Source organism: Anoplophora glabripennis, unplaced genomic scaffold (assembly GCF_000390285.2).
Source record: "Anoplophora glabripennis isolate ALB-LARVAE unplaced genomic scaffold, Agla_2.0 scaffold73, whole genome shotgun sequence".
NCBI classification, from domain to species: domain Eukaryota; kingdom Metazoa; phylum Arthropoda; class Insecta; order Coleoptera; family Cerambycidae; genus Anoplophora; species Anoplophora glabripennis.
The window spans coordinates 1,261,593-1,283,861 of record NW_019416874.1 but is presented as its reverse complement, the minus strand read 5'-3'; the positions used below and the strand labels follow the sequence as shown (position 1 = coordinate 1,283,861).

The following is a 22,269-nucleotide window of genomic DNA, read 5'->3' as shown; positions in this document are numbered from 1 at the left end:
ATTCTTATAATTTTTCGTTAAAAAATGTTTACGATGCAAGAAATTTGGTTAAAAAAAGATAAAAAATTGCATATTTACGAATTTTCGCTAAACTTGAGATAACTTTACAAGTAATTAAGAAACTAATGATATTTTCATGTTTTTGACCTTAACCTCAAAGAAACTCTCAAGAGCTCAATCAAACCGTTGCGATTTTTCTTTGATTGTGATCCGAATGATTGCAATTTGCCATTTTGCATCTTTTATATATTTTTTAAATTGAAAATATCCGAAAAGAAAAAATTAATTTTTCAGTCAAATTTTTTTGCATCGAAAAAAATTTATCAAGAAAACGATAAAAAAATCCTATAGAAGACACATTGAAAGTTTTCAAAACCTTGTAATTAATTACACACCTCCAAAATAAAAAAAGTTTTGTGCAAATGACTAGAATACATTAAATTTGCTTAAATTCATGCTTAAATTTGCTTTTTTTATTGCTCTACGAGCATTTTTTCTAAAATGTATATTTTGCGACTATTATGTTACTTAGCAATGGACATAACTTCATAAACTTCATATTTACGTGATGTAAGGGGTGTAAATAACAACTGACCATAAAAAATAAAGCGAAATATATTTGTTTATAAAACAATTACATCTTTAAATTTCAGGATAGTTATAATTTAAATAAAATCTAGCACGATCCATCACATTTGATTTGTTTCTTTTGTTAAGACAGTAAGTTATGTCATTGCACCATCGTCGTCGCTGTTAAATGTCTTCCTCGGAGTCCGATATTAGATTATCTTCATCCAAATACTCGTTGTGTCATCTAGTTATGTAAACGGTATCCCTGAAGTTGTTTTTTTGGTCGCAAGCTGGGTCGTCGGGTGAAGTGATGTTAACCTTATTGTTTTTGAAGAGCCCTTCGCACGTACAGCAATCGCAACGCCAGAATAGGAGTAGACCTGTAATACATAACATTCACAACAAAAAATTAATAGATTGGGTAAGATTCGATATGATTGAGGGTTTTCTATTATTTCCTGAAACGGCTACAAACTAAAAGCAGTTTAAATGTCTAGGGTTATACAGGGTGTTCCACCTAAGAGGGATTCTTCTGTAACTCTTCAACAGTTTTCCAGAAAAATCAGGATCTTTTCTAAAGTCCGAAACAGTAGCTATGTAACAGCGTCAGGAAAACCTTGCTTTATACCTCACATTTTATCAGGCCTGGGACTGACAGTGTCAATATTTACTGGCATGCTTAAAAAGTGGTTTGACAAACAAAAGTAAACCACTAACACAACTAAAACAATTCAAAACGATACAAACTAAAACTCGGAACACAACAAGGAGACGAATACTTAGACCGCTGATTTACATCAATTGCTCGAACTGTCCTCCATTTTGATTAATACACAAAAGTATTCGGTTTTTAAAAGATTGTTCAACATTGGTCAGCTTTGCTTTTTATAAATCCTCATAAAAAGAAGTCGTAACTTGTGATATTTGAACACCTTGAAGACCAAGTCACTGGCCCCCCGTGCCCAATCCATCTGTTGAGAAAAGTTTCGTCCAAAAACTGACATACTTAAGGGTATTGTGAGTGGTTGCATTCACATTCTTCTGACAAATCTTCTAGGGATTTTTAAAAAGTTTAAAGAAACTGCTCAAGTTAGATGCTAGTCAAAAAAGAATGGTCCAATCACGGGTTCCCAAAATTACTCCCCACACGTTCAAAGACCATCGTTGTCTATGAGTTGTCAGGAATTGGTGAGGATTTACTGTGGCATAATAATGGCAATTATGACTATTAACGAAACCATTTTTGAAACCATTGGAGAACACGACCCGTTTAAAAAAATCATCGTCTTGATTTAACATCTCAAGTGCTCACTGACAAAACTTCAGTCTCCGCTGAAAGTCTACTTTTAGTAACTCTTGTTGTAACTGGATGCGATAAGGATGTGCTGTGCTGTGCTTTTGTAAAATCCTATGTATCGACGTTGTACTAATACAATTGCAAGGCCTTCTTGACGCTGTTACATAGCTACTTTTTTGGACTTGAAAAGAACCTGATTTTTCTGGAAAACTAGTAGAGATAAGTATGGACAACCTTATATCAGTCGAAAGGGCATTCAATTTTGCATTCACCCATCATTCACCCATCATAATTAATATGGGTCATTCCATTTGAAAAAAAAGTTTTTCAACTCGTAATATTAATAAATGTAGGTTTCAGTATTTCCGAGTCTCAATAAGGTACACGTTTTGTGCACAGATGACAATATAGAGTAATTTATGCCAAAACGAACTGTGAAAACTGCAGGTTTTTAACTCTTATGGTTTAGACGCTATCTTGCCTGATTTAGAGAGCTGAAATCGTTATTTTTTTCAAGAACAACTGATTATCTCGAAAACGGTAAGTTAAACACAAAAGGTGACTCATTGAATTTTTCTTTCTTTTCTTTGAATCCGAATCCTTAGAATTACTCATCACATTAGGTTTGAGAGATACTCCAACTCAAAAGTGCGAAAAATACTGTTTTTCGCTATATTTAAGGTTATTTTGCATCACGTTTGGTGCATTCGTCTATATTCGAAAATTGAGTAGCATCAGATGAAATCTCAAAAAGAGAGAATTACAAATATCAAAATTCTTACTGTTTCTTCAGATTTTCGGGGTCGCTGATTAGGCATCTGACACCGGGATTACAAAATTCAAAATGGTATATTATTTTTCATCATCAGAAAATAGATGGTAGGTACAATGAATGGAAAAGCACGTATGTTAAAGAAACATAGACGTTTTCCGAGTCTTAGAATTAAAACACAAAACTATACAAAAGAGAAGAGTGCTCTTTCGTGACCAGGAATAGAATTTTTGTTCAGATTTTGTCATTTCGGTGAAGATTAAGAAGTTTGATAGTAAATTGTGTATTATGGTAATAAATATATCGTACGTCTATCCTTCATTTCTCTTGCCCAGACATTTTGATTCACATTACTATCTGCTATAGCTTATTTAGAAATGATGTCCAGTCAATACACTAGACTACCATAAACCACCCAGAAGCTTTTAGTTTGCTTAAGGAACATGTATATAGTTGTAATATTATTAAGTTATAGCTAAAGCAACAAAGGGTAGTATACATAATTTTACTATAACACCAGTTGGCAATTAATCTGTTATAGAAGGTATTACTTGTTGTTTCAAAATATTGAAGGTGTATATAAGAAAATTTTGACATGATCACTAGAAATATCTACTTATCCGACCTTTCTTCTTTTTTCCTCATATAAGAATTACAAACTAGATGATTTAATCCTCATATCCTCACATTGTGTAATGAAATGAGTCGATTGAAATGCATGCTCGACATTGATTAGCTGCAATTTGTGTATTAGGTCATGTTTATATTTATAACATTTGAAAAATCTATGATATTTATTATCTTCAAATTGAAATCGTCATGTATCATTTTTATTTAAAGTAAGTACAAGGAAATAATGCAGAACATAATTAAATATAATAAAGGAAATATTATTACCGGCTATTGACCAAAACACCAGGCCCTCCCAGATATCCATTATTATCGTTGAAAGCAAAACTATGTTAAGAACAATAGAAGTTATGTGGCAAAATGGAAACAGTATGGACGGAACAGTAGTTGGCTTTGATTTGTCGATAGTATTTTGAGGCATTGCTGTTGTAACAATAAATGGCAAGATGAGTCCTAAAAATAATAATTATTAGTATATTTTATTAAATATTTTTTATTGTTTTGACATATATTCATTTTAAATGTAAAACTGGAACAGTTATCCAATATAAGAACGCCATACAAATCGTTTTATGTGTTGGTTAAAATTATGAAACTATGGTCGATAGCTGGACACTAGAAGATTGAGAACAGTTTATTATGAATGATGAAGATTTATAAAAAAATTTATACCAATACTTTAGAGTGAATAGTATATAAAAAGTAAGGGCGTCTTTTGATACAAAGCTTTTTCCAAAACTGTATAATAAATAAAACATGTCCCTTGAAAGATACAATGTTTTTGTTTATTACGATATCTTAAAAGTGCTTCGAGATATCTTACACATATTTTAAACTTAGGGTGTCAGGGTAATAATTTATAATACACAAAATTATTAAAATCCCATATGAAGCGTAAGGAGTAGTTTTAAGGGGTAACTGTCATAATTTCAACAAAACAATAAATATTGTCCTCTGCATTGTTAGAGAAAAAACTGTGTAATCTTTTTTAATTTCGATAACTCTTTATCTTACCTGCAATACTAGGCCACAGTACATTCATAACATTTAACATGTAGAGCGATAGGCTTATAGAGGAAAATATAACTATTATTAAACACATAACAACAATTATTGATGTAAGTTTCGTAGCTGGCCTCCTTTCGTTAAATTTCCCTACGGCGGCTACCTGAAAAAAATATACGTCGATCTACAGTTTGATAATAACACAACACAAAAAGTTGAATTTGACTGATACTTCAATAAGAGATGACAATGAAATGACTCTAATGGTTATTTATGTACCAAGGGAGATACAGGGATGATTATCATGATCATCCTAGTATCTCCCGTGGTGCATACGTTTTATTTTTTACTTATATATCTTATTTTATATTTATTTATATTAATAGTTAAATGTAAATGAGCATAAAAACAGTTTTTCAATATATGTATAAACGATGTATTCAAGATGTTTGATGGTTGATTCTGAGGAGGCATATTCAAAAGGCAGAATGGTTAATATTCCAGTAGTAGTTGCTGATAAGAGCCAATAAAGCCAATGAAGAATTACTGCCTAAGAAATCTAAATTGCTTTATGATAAATATAAACGTTTTGAGATTTGGACAAGCAGAAATTCAGTGACAGCTGTTAGTGAAACTATATATCATGGATTAGAGGCTTATTTGAAGCAAATATAAAAAATATCTAAGATATTAACAAGAGAAGATGTTTTGAAATTTATTATAGAAGCATAAAGTCATACATATCTTATGGAAAAGGTAATATAGGAAATAATTAGCTACATTATTGCATGTGCTTAAGAGGTTTGTGTTATTGTAGGTTGTTCTAGTAATGGGTGTTTTTGGAGAATTAAGAAGAGATGAGTTGGTAAAGCTCTGGACTGATGATACAGATGACAAAGGAATCGTTGTTATAGTAAAAATTAACGATACAAAAACTGGAGAATCTTTTACTATTGTGAAAGAAAATGAAATGCACGCTCTCCAGTTGTATCGACAGTATACATCTTTGCCATCAAAAGAAATTAAAGAACGGCGTTTTTTTCTGACATATCGAAATGGTCGACAAAAATACCTTCGGTAGCATACCGTCCAGGATTGCAAAATATTTCGGCTACGTAGATTCTAAAATGTACACAGGTAATTGTTTGCGTCGTACATCGGCAATTCTTCTCGTAGATGCAGGTGCAGATACGATAACATTGAAAAAACATGGAAAATGGAAGAGTGATACTGTAGCATCAGGATATGTAGAAGATAACGTCCAAGGACAAAATATCTCGTTTAATAGCAGGGGTCGAAAGAACTAGTGATGACAATTTTTCTGAATTGATTGTGAGAGAAAATTAACAACATTTAATCGACGGCAAAGAAAATTTAGGTGACGTTGTTTTCCTATTCCGTTTCCTAGTAATAAACAAGCTATCAAGTGAAGAATAAAAATCTTTAATTGTCGATATACGAACTCCCTAGATGTGGTAAAAGTTTAAATATTTTAATGCGTTATAAAAAATAAATAAATACTGTTTTTACCTTACTACATGTTATATCATTTACTGCGGAATATTTTTTAACCCTTCGGATTGTGTAAAATACTAATTAAAAAACTGAGCAATAGAAACATATAGGATGTTTATTAAGTAATAATACATATCTGGTTGGGTGAAAATAAATGAATTTAGATTGTTATCTTAGTACAATGTTACTTCCTTAAAAAGTAGGGTCGTTTAATGATTTTTTTCGTGTAAGTATATATTTTTTAAGATAATTTTAAGACAATTAAAGAATTATCTTTATCCTGTAACTGGGGAAGACCCTAGATATAAGAACCTGTACTGTTAGAAGTATAATTCTCTTGAAAAAAAAAACAAAAAGAAACATACGAGGCATATTCACAAAGTAAGATTGCTCAATTTTTAAAAACTGGATACGCTACAACAACAGTTCTGCACTGAATGAGACGCGTTCTGCTTCCAACACCTTGGCCTTGATTACAATGTTGCCAACTTTGTCGAAAACAAAAACAACAGAGCATCAAAATCTCAGTACTCTTACTTTGTGGATATGCCTCGTCCACTACAAAAATATTGTCAAATGAATATAAAAAGAAGTATATTGTTATAAGTCAGTCAATCTTTAGCAGACGCTGTAAATTGAACATCACATACGTCAAATAATAAATTAAATTTGCATAATATACAGGTAATTTTGACATGAGATTAGTTCGATATCATGGTTTTGTTTCAATGTGTTTGTGCCATATATCTTCAGTAGTTAACATTAACGCAGTTTTTCTTAAAATCTTACCCCATTATATAAATTATCAATATGATTTGAACAATGCCTATCTATATATGTAAGTGTTCATTTGTATAACGTCTATACATACCTTCAGGCCCTCTCGATATTCCTCAACAATTAGGTCTATATCAGTTGAGCTACCGGAGTCTTCTCCATCGCTGCAGAATACTATATCGTTCTCATCATTTTCTGAAGCACTGTCTTCTGCTAAGTCGATATTTAATGACTTGTTACTGTAATCGTCTAGCAATAGACATTCTCGTTCCTCTAAAAATATGTAACAGCAATATTAAAAGATACATGTACGAGTAGTATTCTATTCAACCAGCGAATCAAAATGGCCATTATCTGGCCTGTGACAATGGCCGTAATTCGCCAATTGGATACTATCACAAATACTAAAACACATTTTATATTTGGAAAAATCACTAAGTAACGGAAAAATTACACTTCGTTAGAAAACGCCCGCAGTGATTTTTTCAATATAACATAAAAATATAACTTACCCACTTTATTCTGAGGGACGTTGCCCAGTTTACGACCAACATTTTTTGGAGAACTTAATCGATGTATGTAGTATGGCTTGGAAGAAAATAGTGACTTAATTTTTTCTTTAATATACTGCGATTTGTTTTGAATCGTTGACTTCACAGAATTATTATTCAGCTTGCTATAATGTATATTCGTATTGTATACTGAAAAAAAAAAATCACCTTTTATGGCGAATATAATTTAAATGTCTTTAGTGCATATAATTAACCACAATTTAAGAATTGTGCTTTACTTTGACTTGATGGAACTAAAAATTGTATAGGAAATTCTTGATGTTATACATTTTGATAAATCTTCCTCAAATCTAAATTTATTTTGGAAGGAAAATACACCCCTTGCGGGACTTCTACTTCTATGAAAAATGGTATCTTATAAGAAGATGTGTCATGCCAAATTTGGCTTAAATAGCCTTCTTCATTTAGAAGTTATTTAAAAAATTCGAATTTTTAAAAACATATTTAACGCCCTATATTTCGAAGATGAAGCGTCTGGAAAAAAATTATACTTGATTTTTTCTTATTTTTTTTTATGAGGAATATCTCCTTAAAGTTTGTCGACTTAATCCTGAAACACCTTGTAGAACCATGTTTTTCCTTTAAAAAAACTAATCGATTTGTTTTTAAGAAATTTTTGATGACATACTCGGTGAAAATTAAATAAAAATATATTCAACTCTTCAATTATGCAAAATGAACAAACCCTACGTTTGTATTTTTAAAATATATACATACAATTTAATATTCATAATGATCAAATCAGGGTGTAATGAACTTATCTCAAATAATTTTTGCCACATGTCCGTTATGTCAAAATGAGGTAAATACACGGTTTTTTGTTGAGTAAAATGTAACTTTAAAATCGGACTTACCTCAACATTGCAAGGAGCCACCTTTTCAGAACTGCTGATTTTCATAGAAGGTGTTTGATGTACCCACCATTTGCTTGGACACAAGCTTCAGCGCGACATATCCAATTCGCTCGCACGAATTGTCACATTGCCACGTCCTCTCGAATCATATTACAAGCTTGATGTCACAAACATCCGTGGAATACACAACATTTTTCACATATCCCCTCAAATCTAACTAGCTTAGAAATACGGCTATTAAATTTACTCTCGAAATATAGCACAGCAATCACTACAACAATGTATTACAAACTGACTTTCAAATACAGTCCCGCTTCATAACAAACCTACAAACTCGTGAAAAGTGTTACAGAATTTTTTGTAACTACTCGCCGCGATTAAATACATGTATTTCAGCAGTCCCAAAACAGCTTTAAACACATTCTTAATTAGTTTTTTTCTCTATGACCTTAAACTTCCGATACAAGTTTGTGACATCAGTTAACTCAGTTTTTGCTCCTTTTTCACCCCTTTAAATATATGACATAAGTTCATTAACACCCTGTATATTGCATATAGATTAGATTGGTAAGTAGATAAGATTCATAAATATTAATTATGAATAATAAACAAAAAAAAAATAAGTAATAATAAAGTAAATGCAGACCGATACAAGCAAGTCCGACTTAAGCAGAGCTGTGCGAGAATGGGAAAGAACACATTCGACTTAAAGGATGAAGACGTAGATAAAGCGTCCCCTTACCGTTCACCTTCTTGGGTCAAGCTATCTCAGATGCAGACTTGTTTGTGTCAGTCTGTAAGATTGGTAAACTTACCCAAACAATCATAGTTTATTTCAGATTTATATCTATTGAACATGAGCTGGCAGGAAATTGTGACGCATTTCACCAGTGAAGATGTATTCAACAGTTTAATTAAGTGAGACAAAGGGCACGCGAATGCTAGAATAGCTGCTAGGCTCCCTAAAAATTAAATAAACTAATTTAGATACTTACAATGCAAAGTGTTTTAATCTCCTGTACGTATCCGTTAGTATAAGGCAAGACTAAACACGGGGTGATAATGTACAGTGCGTCATCACCACATTAGTAAAATTAAAATGTAATTTAGAGCTTTTTACATTATTAGGTAAAACATTTTTCCTATATTTAAAGGTAAAATTAGAAAGATATTTATTGGGCGTCGTTTATTTGAAAATTGGAATCTGATTTCTTGTGTATATAAAACAAAGATCAATTAATTTAATATTTTATTTTGTTGCTTATATTTACATTTATTAAATAGTACACACCGAACATAAGGAATACAGGAAATTATTGTGAATCAAAAGTATGTATACTCAGTTGCCTGTATCTACAAACTATTACCAAAAATTGTAAGCGATGGTTCTATTACATATTAAAAATAATGGCACAGGTGTTTCTATGACAATTTATTGAAAGCCCGTTGTTAAATAAAACTCCTAATAACCCCTTAGACTTCCTTTTGGAGGATACATAAAGTTTAATACTCACAAAACTAAAGTGAAAACCGCAGAAAGACGAATTGAAGTAATTGCAGCTGCGGATGAACGATTTCTTGGTGGTTGCCGTGTTGGCTTAGAGTGACCAGGGATATATCGTTTTCTTCAGAAGAAGAAAGTCTGAAATCGGAAATTAAGTCCTCTGGCTGGTATTTATGTTATGTCATTAGTAATTGGTTCATGTCGTTTTGGTTCTTGTTTTTTGCGACTGAGTCCTTAATAAATTCCATATAACGAGCGTTCAAATAAAAACGTGGTCGAAGTTGGCTCTGACACATTGGACGTAGGGAGTAGCTAATAGCGACCAACTTAACCTCATTTCTCAACGAGCTGTATAGCAGCTGTCAGTTTCAATAACGTTAATGACTATATAACTTTATTTTAAAGAATAATCGTGATAACAATAACAAACAATTAAAGGAGCTGCGGAAAGTGTCCCCCTCCTTGTTATAACAATAAATTAAAGCAGCTGCTGAAAGTGTCCCCCTCCTTGTTCCAAGCACTTTTCACACCTGTTCCTCAAAGAATTAAAGACATTTTCTAAGATGCTCGGGGTATTGTTAATTTCACGAATCTTGTCTATAAGTCGAGCCTGCAGATGGTTTAAATCAGGAATAGGCAGTTCAAAAATAGTGTTTTTAAGGTAAGGCCACAAAAAGAAATCACACGGCGTAATATCACATGACCTCGGTGGAAATTCATGTTCAGCATTGAGACTTATTAGTCGATTTTGGAAAACTTCCCTCAACATATTCATCGTCTCGCCTGCCGTATGTGCCCTTGCGCCATCTTGTTGAAAGTAAAAGTTTGTAATTTCGTTTTCTTCCAGCTGGTTAACAAAAGGAGCGATAATTTCTTCTCTATACCTTTGCGCAGTAAGAGTACCATTAAAAAAAATAGGTCCATAAATCCTCCTTCGATTGAGAGCACACCAAACTCCAATTTTTTGAGCGTGTAGAGGGCCCTCGACAAAAAAGTTATCTGGTTTTTCAGAAGACCACATTCTCATATTCTGTGAGTTTACGTAACCACTTAAATGAAACCAGGCTTCATCAGAAAAAAAGGTGATATTATGAAGTTCACCGTAGTTGTTTAAAAACCATTCACAAAATACAGCCCGTCGCGGAAAATCAACTTCATGAAGTTCTTGCTGACAAGTTAAACGATAGGAGAACAAACGCAAATCTTTTTTTAACACTGTGTGGCAGGTACCGACTGATACTCCCACCATTTGTGATAAAACACGTACAGAAGTTCTTGGCGCATTTTCCATTATTTGTTGGACATTTTCTTTTAATTCTTCAGTCCGCTTTTTAGGTCGGCCGCTTCCTTCTTTTCTTGTTACACTGCCCGTTTCACGAAAAACATTAACACAACGCTGAACTGCACTTTGAAAAATTTTGTACTCAACAACGCCGGGAAATTGATTTTGAAATTCTATGAAACATTCCTCAATAGAATACTTCCATATTCCATCAATCTTGCGTCCATTTCTAAAGTAGGACTCTATGATAAACACTTTTTGTTCTTGAGAAAACACCATTTTAAACGCTTTTTAAAACGAAAATAATCAAATTGATAGCGGCGATATAGCGCTTTGACAGATGACGTTTAAGTTCATTTGCTATACGCTACGCCCTACGTCCAAATTTTCAGAACCAACTTGACCACGTTTTTATTTGAACGCTCGTTAGTATCCATTGAAATTATCTCCATTCTGGTATTATGTGGTTAGGCCTGTGACCTGCGTTCAGTAGTTGCTGATTTTTCCACAAATGACACTTGTGCTTGTTTAACCTCGTTCTGACCTGTTGCTTTGTTGTAGTAATCAAAATACTTTACATTTTAATAAAACAAACTGCAAATAAGTCAACCCATACGTTGCCAGAATGTGCACGTCAATTTTTAGTGTCATTCCATTCAATTCGCATCCGGAGTATACGGTTCATAGTCGAAAATCATTTACATTTTTGATTTAGTTTACCTCGACACATATTCCGTGTTTAAATTCATGAAAACTCCAACTACGCCAGTGAATCATTTTAGTTTGACAACGATAAAGAGTCGCTCCGAGAAAGTCAGCCAGTGATCAGCCACCAAACCAATGACCACCAAGAAATCAGTAGAAAGTCCGCTTCTAATAAAATTAAGCAAGAAAAATATAAGCGAGGTTTGTACAAAACTGCAACATTTAAAAGGAAAGAAATTCGTGGTACAGGATTCAGGTCTCGTAGCTCAAACAAAAACCCACAAAAAAATCCAATTAGAGCTAGGTTCGGATAATTGCCTATCTACCTGTAGCATTTCATCATGTGGAATCTCCGATTTTGGACAAAATCGAAGAGCGAAGTGTCACAAATGTAAGAGTGCAAAGAAGCTTCATAATGTACTTCAAAAATATGTTACTTTAGATCAGTAGCATAAACAGAATTATAAGTTGTGTCAAACGTTCAGATAATATTATTTGAAAATGTAGCAAAGTCTATACATGTAAATGTGGAATTTTCATATTTCTAAACAATATATACGAAAATTTGACACGACCTGTTTCTATTTGTGCTACAATTACTTATATGAATATTGATAACAAAGTTTCTCCCGTGCATAAGATTAGTGCAACTACGAACGCTTATATGTATTCCACTTTATTGCATTTTATTCTTGTAAACAACGTCTGTCTATTAGCAGGCAAAACATTTTTAAAGAACGCACACAAACGATTTAATTAAACATGGCATTAACTCATAAATTCCAAGAGAACACAAAGGAATACAGATTATTCGAAACTTTATCAAATTGTGTTTCAGTAAGCGAATTCCTTTAACTGCACGCAGGAAAGTCTTTTAAACTTGTTTTCTGAAATGAATTATTAAATTCAATAAAAACATCAATTTAATGTGAATTTAGTCCACAAAAGTTGAATGAGCAAGTAATATTTGCAAGACTAAAGTGTCTTACTTTAAATTATTCCCAACATTCACAAAATCGGAAAAATATGTTCCTACTCAGGTAATTGAAGAGAAAAAGTATAAAGGTTCCGCCATTATTCGATACACAAAAATATATTTAAATGAAACTGGACAGGATCAGCAAAACTATGTTTTTAAATTGACAATAAAAAGGTAAGCTTGTTTAAATTTTTATATATTTCAGTTGGTAGTAAAATTGGAAGCGGAGAAATTTTCCGCACCATTCAGGTCTTACGACCCACTGTGCATGCCGCTAATAAGAGTTATTTTAAAACAGGCCCGTGCTCCGTTCGAAGGCAAGCTCTAGCTCTGGAGGAATCTTCAGAGACGACAGAAATGCTGCCCCCAGGTCTTTTTACCATTAAGCAAATACAATGACAGATGACGATTCCATTGAGTGCTTGCTTAGATATCCATTTCCCATTAGAGGTCCTTTAACAGTCTTAATTCTACTAAGCAAATTAATTTTCCTATTTACTTCAGCTCACGGGGCCTCTATGAGAAGCCTGGCCTGTAGCAGACCAGATTCATTTTTCTATAGTCTTTCTTTGATCCAGCCTAACTGAACTGATATTAAAAATCTGCAGACTTGGCATGTCTATATAAAACACCCCCTGTTTTAAAGATCTTAATGCTAATAAAACGATATCCATCAACTTTTGACACTTGAAAAACTAATGTAAACACTATCGTAAAAACTTTAACTTTAGCGTGTACCCCGAAATTGGGTTTCCCCATTCATGTTTGCAGAAACTTTTTTTCTTATTGTGACGAGTTCTGTCACCAGGAATTTGGCTTCTACAATTCGGACCACTCTCTGCTCTGGATAAATTTGAAACATGCATATTTTTATTAGGAAGAAAAATTCAGATGAAAGTGTAGTTTCTAATATAGTACGGAAGGGGTTAATTTCATCCAATTATTTATTTATATCTCTCATAGTTTGCAGACTACAGGAACTAAACTTATGATAAATACCTGCTGCAAATATAGCTAAAATTGGAGCTCCGGTCAAGGGACTTTGATACTGAATCGATGGCACAAAAACACGCCATTCTTTGTTCGATAGTTTCACAAATGAACAAAATACAGCTGGTAACACATCTGTCAGAACTAAGCAAACAACACAGATTGTGAATGCCGCTATAAGAGGCCTAGCCCAATCAACATCTCTGTTTTCGAAAACTTGCACAAGTGGGATAGCTGTCCCCATCAATTCTCTGTAAAATAAAACATAAGTGTCACGAATATTACATGCTTAAACATTGGATACACAATTTTAATAAAATACATTAATTTTGTTTTGAATACTCGGATACGTGATTGATTTATTTTTTAAGAACATATTCAAGGTATTTTGAAGGTCAACTCTTGTTTTTTTTTACAGTAATACAATTACTGACCTCGGATTTTGAAAGAGCGAGAAATTTTATATTGGGAGACGTGGTAGGGTTATTTTTTCATTTTCGAGATCACAGTGAAGATATTTCAAATTCAGCTATCTCAGGATATGCTGAAGATGGTAACACTGCCCCGAAAGGGAATGTGTAATATAATCCATCCTATGTTATTTAGAGGTGTTACGTTCAAAAAACGAGAGTTGAAAGTTTAAACATACCCACATTATTCTTCACAGTTTTATCGATTCTGAAAGTTGCCAAGATAAAAAAGTGAACACTTTGTATAGACATTGTTTATAAACAAAAGAAAGAAAGTGTATTAAATTTCCAGGAAAAATTACATAATACACGTTTCCTAATGATTTACTACATCCCTTTGTTAACTTTATTTGGTTTGTTAACTTTACATGTACTGTACCTTAATTTTATAAGAAACTTTTTAATAAACATTTACTATTTCCTAAGTCACGTTCTAAATCGACAGAGTCGTTTATAATTCTTTTTACTGGAAATGCTGCATATTTTATAGCACCGAAAGACAGGGCAAGTTTAATGATGTGCGAAAGGCCAACGGTATTAGCATGAAAAATTGATTTAGACCTCCAACGTTGAACTACGACGGTTTATACGAAAATACGAATATATGCTAATTTTTACAGATCTGGATCGGAGTTTGGTTATGAAATCTAAGAAGCTTTTACACGTACTCCAATATGGACATAACTAAAAAAAAGACTTACCTATAGTGCGTCATTAATGAAAATATTATAGCTGTGACTGTATAAAAGACCAAAGAATTAAAAACCATGGTAAACATCTTTAGGCAATGATTCTTCTCCGTTTTTGGAATATTATGTACAAATGCAAATGAACATATTGCAGCAGCTCTTAGAACCTAGAAATAGATTTAGAACATCGGAATTGATTACTTTTAATATTTACTCGTACCTCTCTGTATGAATGGATCTTAAAACCTTCGCACCATTTCCAAAACTTCGTTATAGTATGGAAACTTCCTATTGTAGTAAAAAAGGCGAAATTGCACAATAATGCCACGAATAATAGCATTGAAATGGTTGAGGATCTCTGAAAGAAATTTACGCTATAAACGGAACGAAAGGAGTATCAATAATAGTTAACTTATGGGAAAATTAGCGTAAAAAAAAATAATTGTGTCCAACGTACTATTACATGTAGAGCTCAGCATTATGGATTTTTATATGATGATAATAATAGACAGTGTAAATTTAATCATCCCATTCTTCATGTAATTATATATTGTTTGTTTTGTTCACTTCGCCTTAATTTTATATAAAATATAAGTATTAGTTTGATAATATAAAAATAAAATTTTAAAAAGAATGGTCACACACCTCGTTAAGTAAAATATGAAGCAAGTAAATACAAACCTCTAGGCCCATCATAAATAAAATAGTGACGACCACAATGATAGTAACTCCTAAAACGTCAGGCCAAGGTTCGACCAGAGAGTGCTGTTCTAACCCGAACAAGAACTCCTTGAAGTGGCCTTTACTTATGTAATCGACGGTAGCACTTGCTAACCTAGCGCAAGTTGCAGCAGCTACTAAGTTTGTTAATATATCTAACCATAAGATAAGAAAGTATAGAGTATTGGAAAATTTCTTTCTCCTGTATTGTTCATCCGTTCCATTAGAGACCGAGCTGCAAAGTGCTAAAACAAAAGTAGTCCCCTTACATTAAGAATTTTAAATACCAAAGTTGGAAACTTGACACTAAAAAATCTTTTCAACATTGTGGAGGTCCACTTTAGCAGTAACTTTAACATTCTAAGTAACGATTTAAAAAAATTTAAAATAATTTAATACAGATTATGTCACTATAAAAACTGATAATACGGTGCAGAAACATACCACTTACCTGATAACGTCGATGAAAATCCTGCAACTAATATAGCTGCTACGGTTTCGGCGCCAGAAAATTCAGATGACACTAGACCAACCAGTATAGCGACGCCAAACGACCAGTGGGTCAAGGCCTGTGTGAAATCTTGTAGATTACCCATTAGTCTCCTAAGAAAAAATAAAGTTATCTAATTCATTGTAAATAGAAGATATAATTACAGATAGCCTTTGTTCCTTTTTAATGAAAAAGTCAGCAAATGATGAAAATTCATTTTTATACCATAGTTCGCATTAAGTAAAGAAGAGCAACTCTACCTATAGCACTTAAGGATATAATATTTTAGCTAATTTGAGACTGCTGTGTATAAGAAGTGTAAACTCAAAATATCTGGGGGATTACAAGGTATTTGGGGATAATTAGTACATTAGGATTGTCAGTACTAATTATATTCTGGACTATGCGCTATCTGTAAATAAATGAGAATTAGATCTTATTCACCATTTCACCCAAAACAGTTGACTCCGTTCCCCCATACTGGTGAGTTTATATAGAATATTTCCAGACGAAAAAGTGCTTCGGTAGAATAATTTCAGAATTTTTATTCCTTCCTTGATCATTTCCTCAATGTTCACTCTGATTTTTCTTTAAGCTTCTAAATAGTTCGCCTTTGCTTTGCTTTACCGAATTATCCTCAGGCAATCATTTGATACTAAGTAAAATTATGAATAATTTCATTATATAATGATAGGTATAAAACAGGAGCGTATTGTTTTATGATTTATTTTTTTTCTATTACATTTGAAGACCATAGGGGAAGAAAGAGAAACTTCAGTTTCGAGAAAAATAAATTTTAAAGTTTTGAAGACTTATTGCTTCGTACGAGTTTTATTTCAGTCTGGATTTATAAAGAATTTAAAAAACAGTCATCTTCCATATCCATAATTTCCAAGAATATGGGCAACAATGAAAAATTTAGGAATGTGATACAACGTTGTTGTATGAAAAAAAATTATAGAAGAACTGATATTATTTTGACCTCATCTATTTGTACCAGACCCTTTTGTATCAAGTACTGGGACACCCTGTATAATAGATAGTTTGAAATATTATCACTAATATGGAATAATGTAAGCATTAGTTGATTTATTGAAATCAAGATTGTAAAAATAGCCATGTCTTCTTTGGATCTGTTGTTCTCGAAGTGTTTTAAAATTTTTCGTCTCAGTAAACAAAGTCAAATTAGAAAATAAGTCCAATATTTATACCCAAGAATACCAAAAAACTTTAAAGTACTTAAGTACATAGAAATAGTATTGATCTCTGGTATGAAAACTTATATAAAACAGACAATACCATCCTAAATGTCAAAACATTTCCTTAGCAGTATTGTCTATGATATTTTCCAAGAAAAAAAAAATTCCGAAATTGTTGCAGAACAGATTAAAATAATATAATCATTAATAATCATTTGTTGGCTGCAAAACAGAGATGTGCAATTTTTACCATAGTTTTGACAGTTATTTTAAATCTAAACAAATTGCAAATAAACTTCGCGTCTAAGTAATATTGTAAATAATGCACTAAGTAATATTGTAAAGAATGCTACATAAATATGCATAACAGCTGATGCATCTGTACCACAATAAATCCTCAATTGCAACAGGTCAAGTGACTAGTTCTACTATTAAAGTCCAAAATGCGATTTTGCGAATGACGTTGGCAATGAAACAATAATGTTAAAAAAATAGTTATGAATGAAGTGCATAATTTTGCAGTGAGAAAAAGTTATACGAAAACAGAAAGTGAACATCGTTTAATGTACTACTTTGTTATGTTGTCAAGAATGAAGAAACTAAAAAAGAATGTGCGGTAAGAGCAAATATGAAGGGAAGACGAAATAACTGATTTCAATGCCTTAATTGTAAGAGATCTTTACAACGTGGATTATTCAGTTTTAAAATCCGTCTGGCAATTCTGGATAACTACGCACTGTACAGTAACCGTGTCCTAGATTCTAAAATCATTAAAAATATACTCAGTATTTATTACTTTCCATTTATGCCTAAGATATTTTTGCCTACAGCTAGAGGGGCATCTTCAGTGGATAGTTAGAGAAAGATGGTTAAGTGCAATATTTTTTAGGATCAAACGTTTTACTTGCGACTTAAAAAAGTGTGTATATATCCCAGATTCTATTCTAAGAGGAAAAAGAATATTAAAACCATTGAAAGGCCTATTTCTTTTCATTCAGCTAACAAATATAGCTAACACGAATCAAAGAAATTAGATTATCCAGTTTCTTTTCCTTATACTTACTTTCTCCAAAGGAACCTCATGACTTTTTTTATTCTTACTACTTTCAAGTCGTTGCTATGCCGTAGTTTCACTTGTTACTACAGTATGTGCTTTTGCTTAAATTATAGATACTTCAAACAAATGCGCCTAAGCCCTTGTTTGTTTTCGTGTATTCCATGGCAACGAGTTTAATATTTAATGAGCGAACAGTAGTAACAATTACATCAAACTTAATTAAAAATAAATATATCTTCAACAACACTAATTTTAGTCGATATAAAGTCGTACCTACCTATTTCAATTATTGATTAATTGATTGGTTGACGCGAACATACCACTTTTATCAACTTTTATATCACACGAAAACTACACCTACAGAGAACACTGTTCTCATTTTATCAGCCAGTGTTTTTCTGCAATCCTTCTGCATTACAGAATCAATAATTTATTGTACGCAGGCGCAAGACTTGGGACATTACACGTGGTGAACAAGGTAGAACTTATATAAGGATAACTTAATATGCCCTTATGAAACTACACGTCAGAGAAGTAATTTGCCTGCAGCAACCTGGTTTCTTGATGAAAGGCTAACCTAAAAGTAACATTAAGTTTGGATCTGTTGTTTCTACATACAAAATACCTATAAAATTTTGTTACTGAACAAGATGTTGTTGAAAAACAAGTGAAATACGATTAAAAAAGAAATAGCATAAAATCGGTTTTCTTCGAATATCTTCCAAACGATTCAGAATTTTCTAAATTTGAAACGAATCCATGATAGGTATTGGACAATTAATAATAGTTGAATGTATCTAAGACTCCTATTTTTATGAACTACCCTGTATATTTCTTCTTCTTTACATTAGTAGTATGCACAATATTTTTGTTGCACAACAGTGCTATTAAGAAAAAAAATACTCCATCTTGTTCTAGAGTCTAGAATCTAGACAAAGGGCATTCGTTTAACTAAGTTATAAAAGGAAAATCTTCCGCAAGGAGACCTGATTCGACTCCCATGTAGTTTTTCCTATGAGATATTCTGCAAATTTATGTAAACGATAATTTATGATCTAAACGAGAAAACATTTAACGAATTTAGTAGTAACAATCTGGTGTACAACACAGGGTGTTAAAGAAACTTGCCTTAAATATATAGAGTGTTTTACAACGATTACGTATGGTAAGTGGGACAACCTAGGATAGTACAGACAGCACTGACTCAAAATTTGATGTATACCACATGGTGAATTTTGAATATCTGGCTAAATCTAAAATTTTGATATACCTACCTAGCTTTTAAACTCTGTGGGAATTAATTTATTTTTGACATGAACAGAATTTCAAAATTACAGGTCATACCGAGAAAATTCGAATTCATTTGTTCACCCTGTATATTTTGTCTACTGTTTCTTATAGGCAGCTAACTGAAAATTCACGAATCAGTGAAAAAAGTCATGCATTTGATTGAAGTGTGCAAGAATAACAAATGGAATTATGCATTGATTTTTTTGCCAAATTTTCTTATACTGTTTGATTTGATTTTTAATATAATTTCAACAATGAAAACTGTTAAGGTAAATATATTCGTATTTCTGTTTGTCTTGGTAATAAGACCACAACATTTATACTAAATAAAATTAAAATTTCCAGGATTTTGTGCTTGTCTCATAGAAAAAATTAGATCTGTATATTTTTTTATTTTTTCAAATAACATATTGAAAGTATGCACCTGATGTCCATAATAACACTAACCTGGTAAAGCATTTTTTTAAATCAGATTTTTAATATTACTTTGAGAGTGTGAACACTGAACAGTTAGAATTATTTTTTTTATATTTCTGCTCTTTATTGATAGTACCACAACTTTTTACTGCGATTTTATAAACAAAACTAAAAAAAATAGATCCTAATGGGAAAGCATTTATTCTCTATCAGCATCGGAAAAGTTTTCCTCGTTATATTTTTCGGGAGGCTTTTTTAATTTTAAATAATTGGGGTTTAATTTCCGCATCAGTTTAAAAAATTAGGTGTCTTATAATATTATAACTCTACGTAGAAAATAAGCAAAATGTGTATTACAATTATTATTGAAAAATTAAGTAAAACTAACAAATTATTTTTCGCTGGTTCAAGTTTGTAACTGAACAAAAGTAACTTCCAGCAGTCATATTGAGAATATTGGTTTGCCTGTTTTTAAAAACTTACGTCCTTTAATTAGATTTTTCCAGGGGTTTTCATGATATCGAATTTTGTAAAAAGTAGGGTTCAATATAGTCGAGGCGCTTGTATTTGAAGTAATCTGTTTGTACAGAAAAATCCCAAATATTACGTAGATTAAGAATCCGAGTTTGCCTATTCCAAAAAACCATTGCTAAATTCAGGGGAACAACAAACATACAAAAAGAACGAAAAATGACGCGTTTTTCGACATATTTTTAAGCCCTAAATAAAAAGAAGTCATTCTTTATTTTTTGTTTATTTTATGATTCTCTATAAAGTTACAACTGCAAATCAAAAAAGTTGAATTTTGCATTAACAATGGGCAAAAAATAGTAGAAAATGTATATTTGGAGCAATTTTTAAAATAAGTAAATATTTATAAATAATTAATTGATGAAACTTTGTGAACAAATCACTAAACATATGTCAATTCTACCCTAAAAATTTTGCATCGATCGATCGGTTTTCAATTGACAGGTTTGTTAATTAAGAAAAAGTTTATCGCGTACCGTGGGTTTAAATTAAGGTTTAGAAACGGCTCACAATTTTTTAGAGATATATCGTACCTATTATCACGTAGAGGCGTATGTGTATATCCATTTCTTGGATTATACTCTCCTACGTGATAAGAGGGACGATATATTGTCATAATCAACAATGATCAATACTAAAAATACCCATTTTTACACTTTTATAACAATTTAGAATTTTTTTTAATTTTTCCTTATATCATTGGATGAGAACATCGATGAGCTTGATGAAGTCGAAAGGAAGATTTTCAAATACCTTCCACAAGCCATGATAAAATTGATGTTGATGATGATGATAATGACGATGAATAGGCAGATAGCCATGGTACGCGATAAACTTTTTGAAATTTTCTTAATTAACAATCCTGTCAATCGAAAAACACGCGATCGATCGTTGCAAAATTTTTAGGGTAGAACGTTTTACTATTTGTTCACAAAGTTTCATCAATATTTATAAATATTTACTTATTTTAAAAATTGCTCCAAATATACATATGATTTTCTACTATTTTACGCCCATTGTTAATGCAAAATAAATAAATAATCAAAAAATTGAAAATGACTTTTTATTTAGGGCTTACTGTTAATGGTACAGGTACAGGGAAAGATATTTCGAAAAACGGGTAATTTTTCGTTCTTTTTGTTTATTTGTTGTTCTCCTGAATTTAGCAATGGTTTTTTGAAATAGGCCACCTCGGATTCATATTCTACAGAATATTTTGGATTTTTCTGTACAACAAAATAGATGACTTCAAACACAAACAGCTTACTTTTATTGCTCTAGTGCCTGAGCTGTTATGGGTTATTTGGAGTCCAGGTTACAGTAAATATTTCAACAGCATTGAAAGTATCGAAGATCGTTGACAACGTGTACCCACCATTACTGAAGATCGACTGGATAGATTTTCATTTATTAATCTGTCTGACAGACGAGGCCTATGTTTCTTAATATTCTTATATAAAGTAATGCATATTAACGTTAATCAGAACATAAACATCAGAACGGACTTAATGAGTCTGAGAGCGGTACGCCTCAACAGAACCTAGCATGAGAACAACAAGGGCAGGTCAAAGATTCACAGCTAAGGCTAAAGAATCTGATCAATATATCTAAAGAGATTACACCTACAGCATGTTTTAGCAGCCACATTTTCCTTACCATTTGAGACAGACCCATAGAACCTCGTACACAACAAAAAAAAATAGAGTTCAGTGTTTTGTTTAGTATAAAATAAATTTTTTAAAGCTGCCACTGTAGATTGTAATTCAAGCTAATATTTATTATTCATTTGTTTTTACATTTAGAAATTTTCCTGTAGAGGATTTTTTTAGAAGCCATTGCTTTTACTCTCCTTTTGGCATTGTTTCTATTTGTATTTTTTCCCTTTAATGCTATTTTTATACGGCAAAGGAAATGAGAACTTTGTTTAAACTATTTATTTGAAATAAATAAAAAG

General features: G+C 32.1%; 1 protein-coding gene across 1 annotated transcript; it reads right to left on the bottom strand.

The window, feature by feature from the left end:
- Positions 1-670: 670 nt before the first annotated feature.
- On the bottom strand, positions 671-18,442 carry LOC108905012. Its single transcript, XM_018707764.1, has 12 exons — positions 18,355-18,442; positions 15,783-15,934; positions 15,293-15,576; positions 14,832-14,969; positions 14,624-14,778; positions 13,462-13,703; positions 8,808-8,954; positions 7,079-7,267; positions 6,661-6,839; positions 4,284-4,437; positions 3,537-3,722; positions 671-950 (listed from the first exon to the last, which is right to left on the bottom strand). The coding sequence occupies exons 2-12, from the start codon at positions 15,925-15,927 to the stop codon at positions 811-813; spliced, it is 1,959 nt and encodes a 652-aa protein (XP_018563280.1). The 5' UTR covers positions 15,928-15,934; positions 18,355-18,442; the 3' UTR covers positions 671-810.
- Between the last annotated feature and the right edge of the window lie 3,827 nt (positions 18,443-22,269).

Coding starts and splice junctions, on each gene's coding strand:
- LOC108905012 (XM_018707764.1), bottom strand. CDS start 15,927: ATGGGTAATCTACAAGATTTCACACAGGCCTTGACCCACTGGTCGTTT. Junction 14,970..15,292: donor TATTTATGATGGGCCTAGAG/GTTTGTATTTAC, acceptor AATTTCTTTCAG/AGATCCTCAACCATTTCAAT. Junction 951..3,536: donor GGTGTTTTGGTCAATAGCCG/GTAATAATATTT, acceptor TATGTATTACAG/GTCTACTCCTATTCTGGCGT.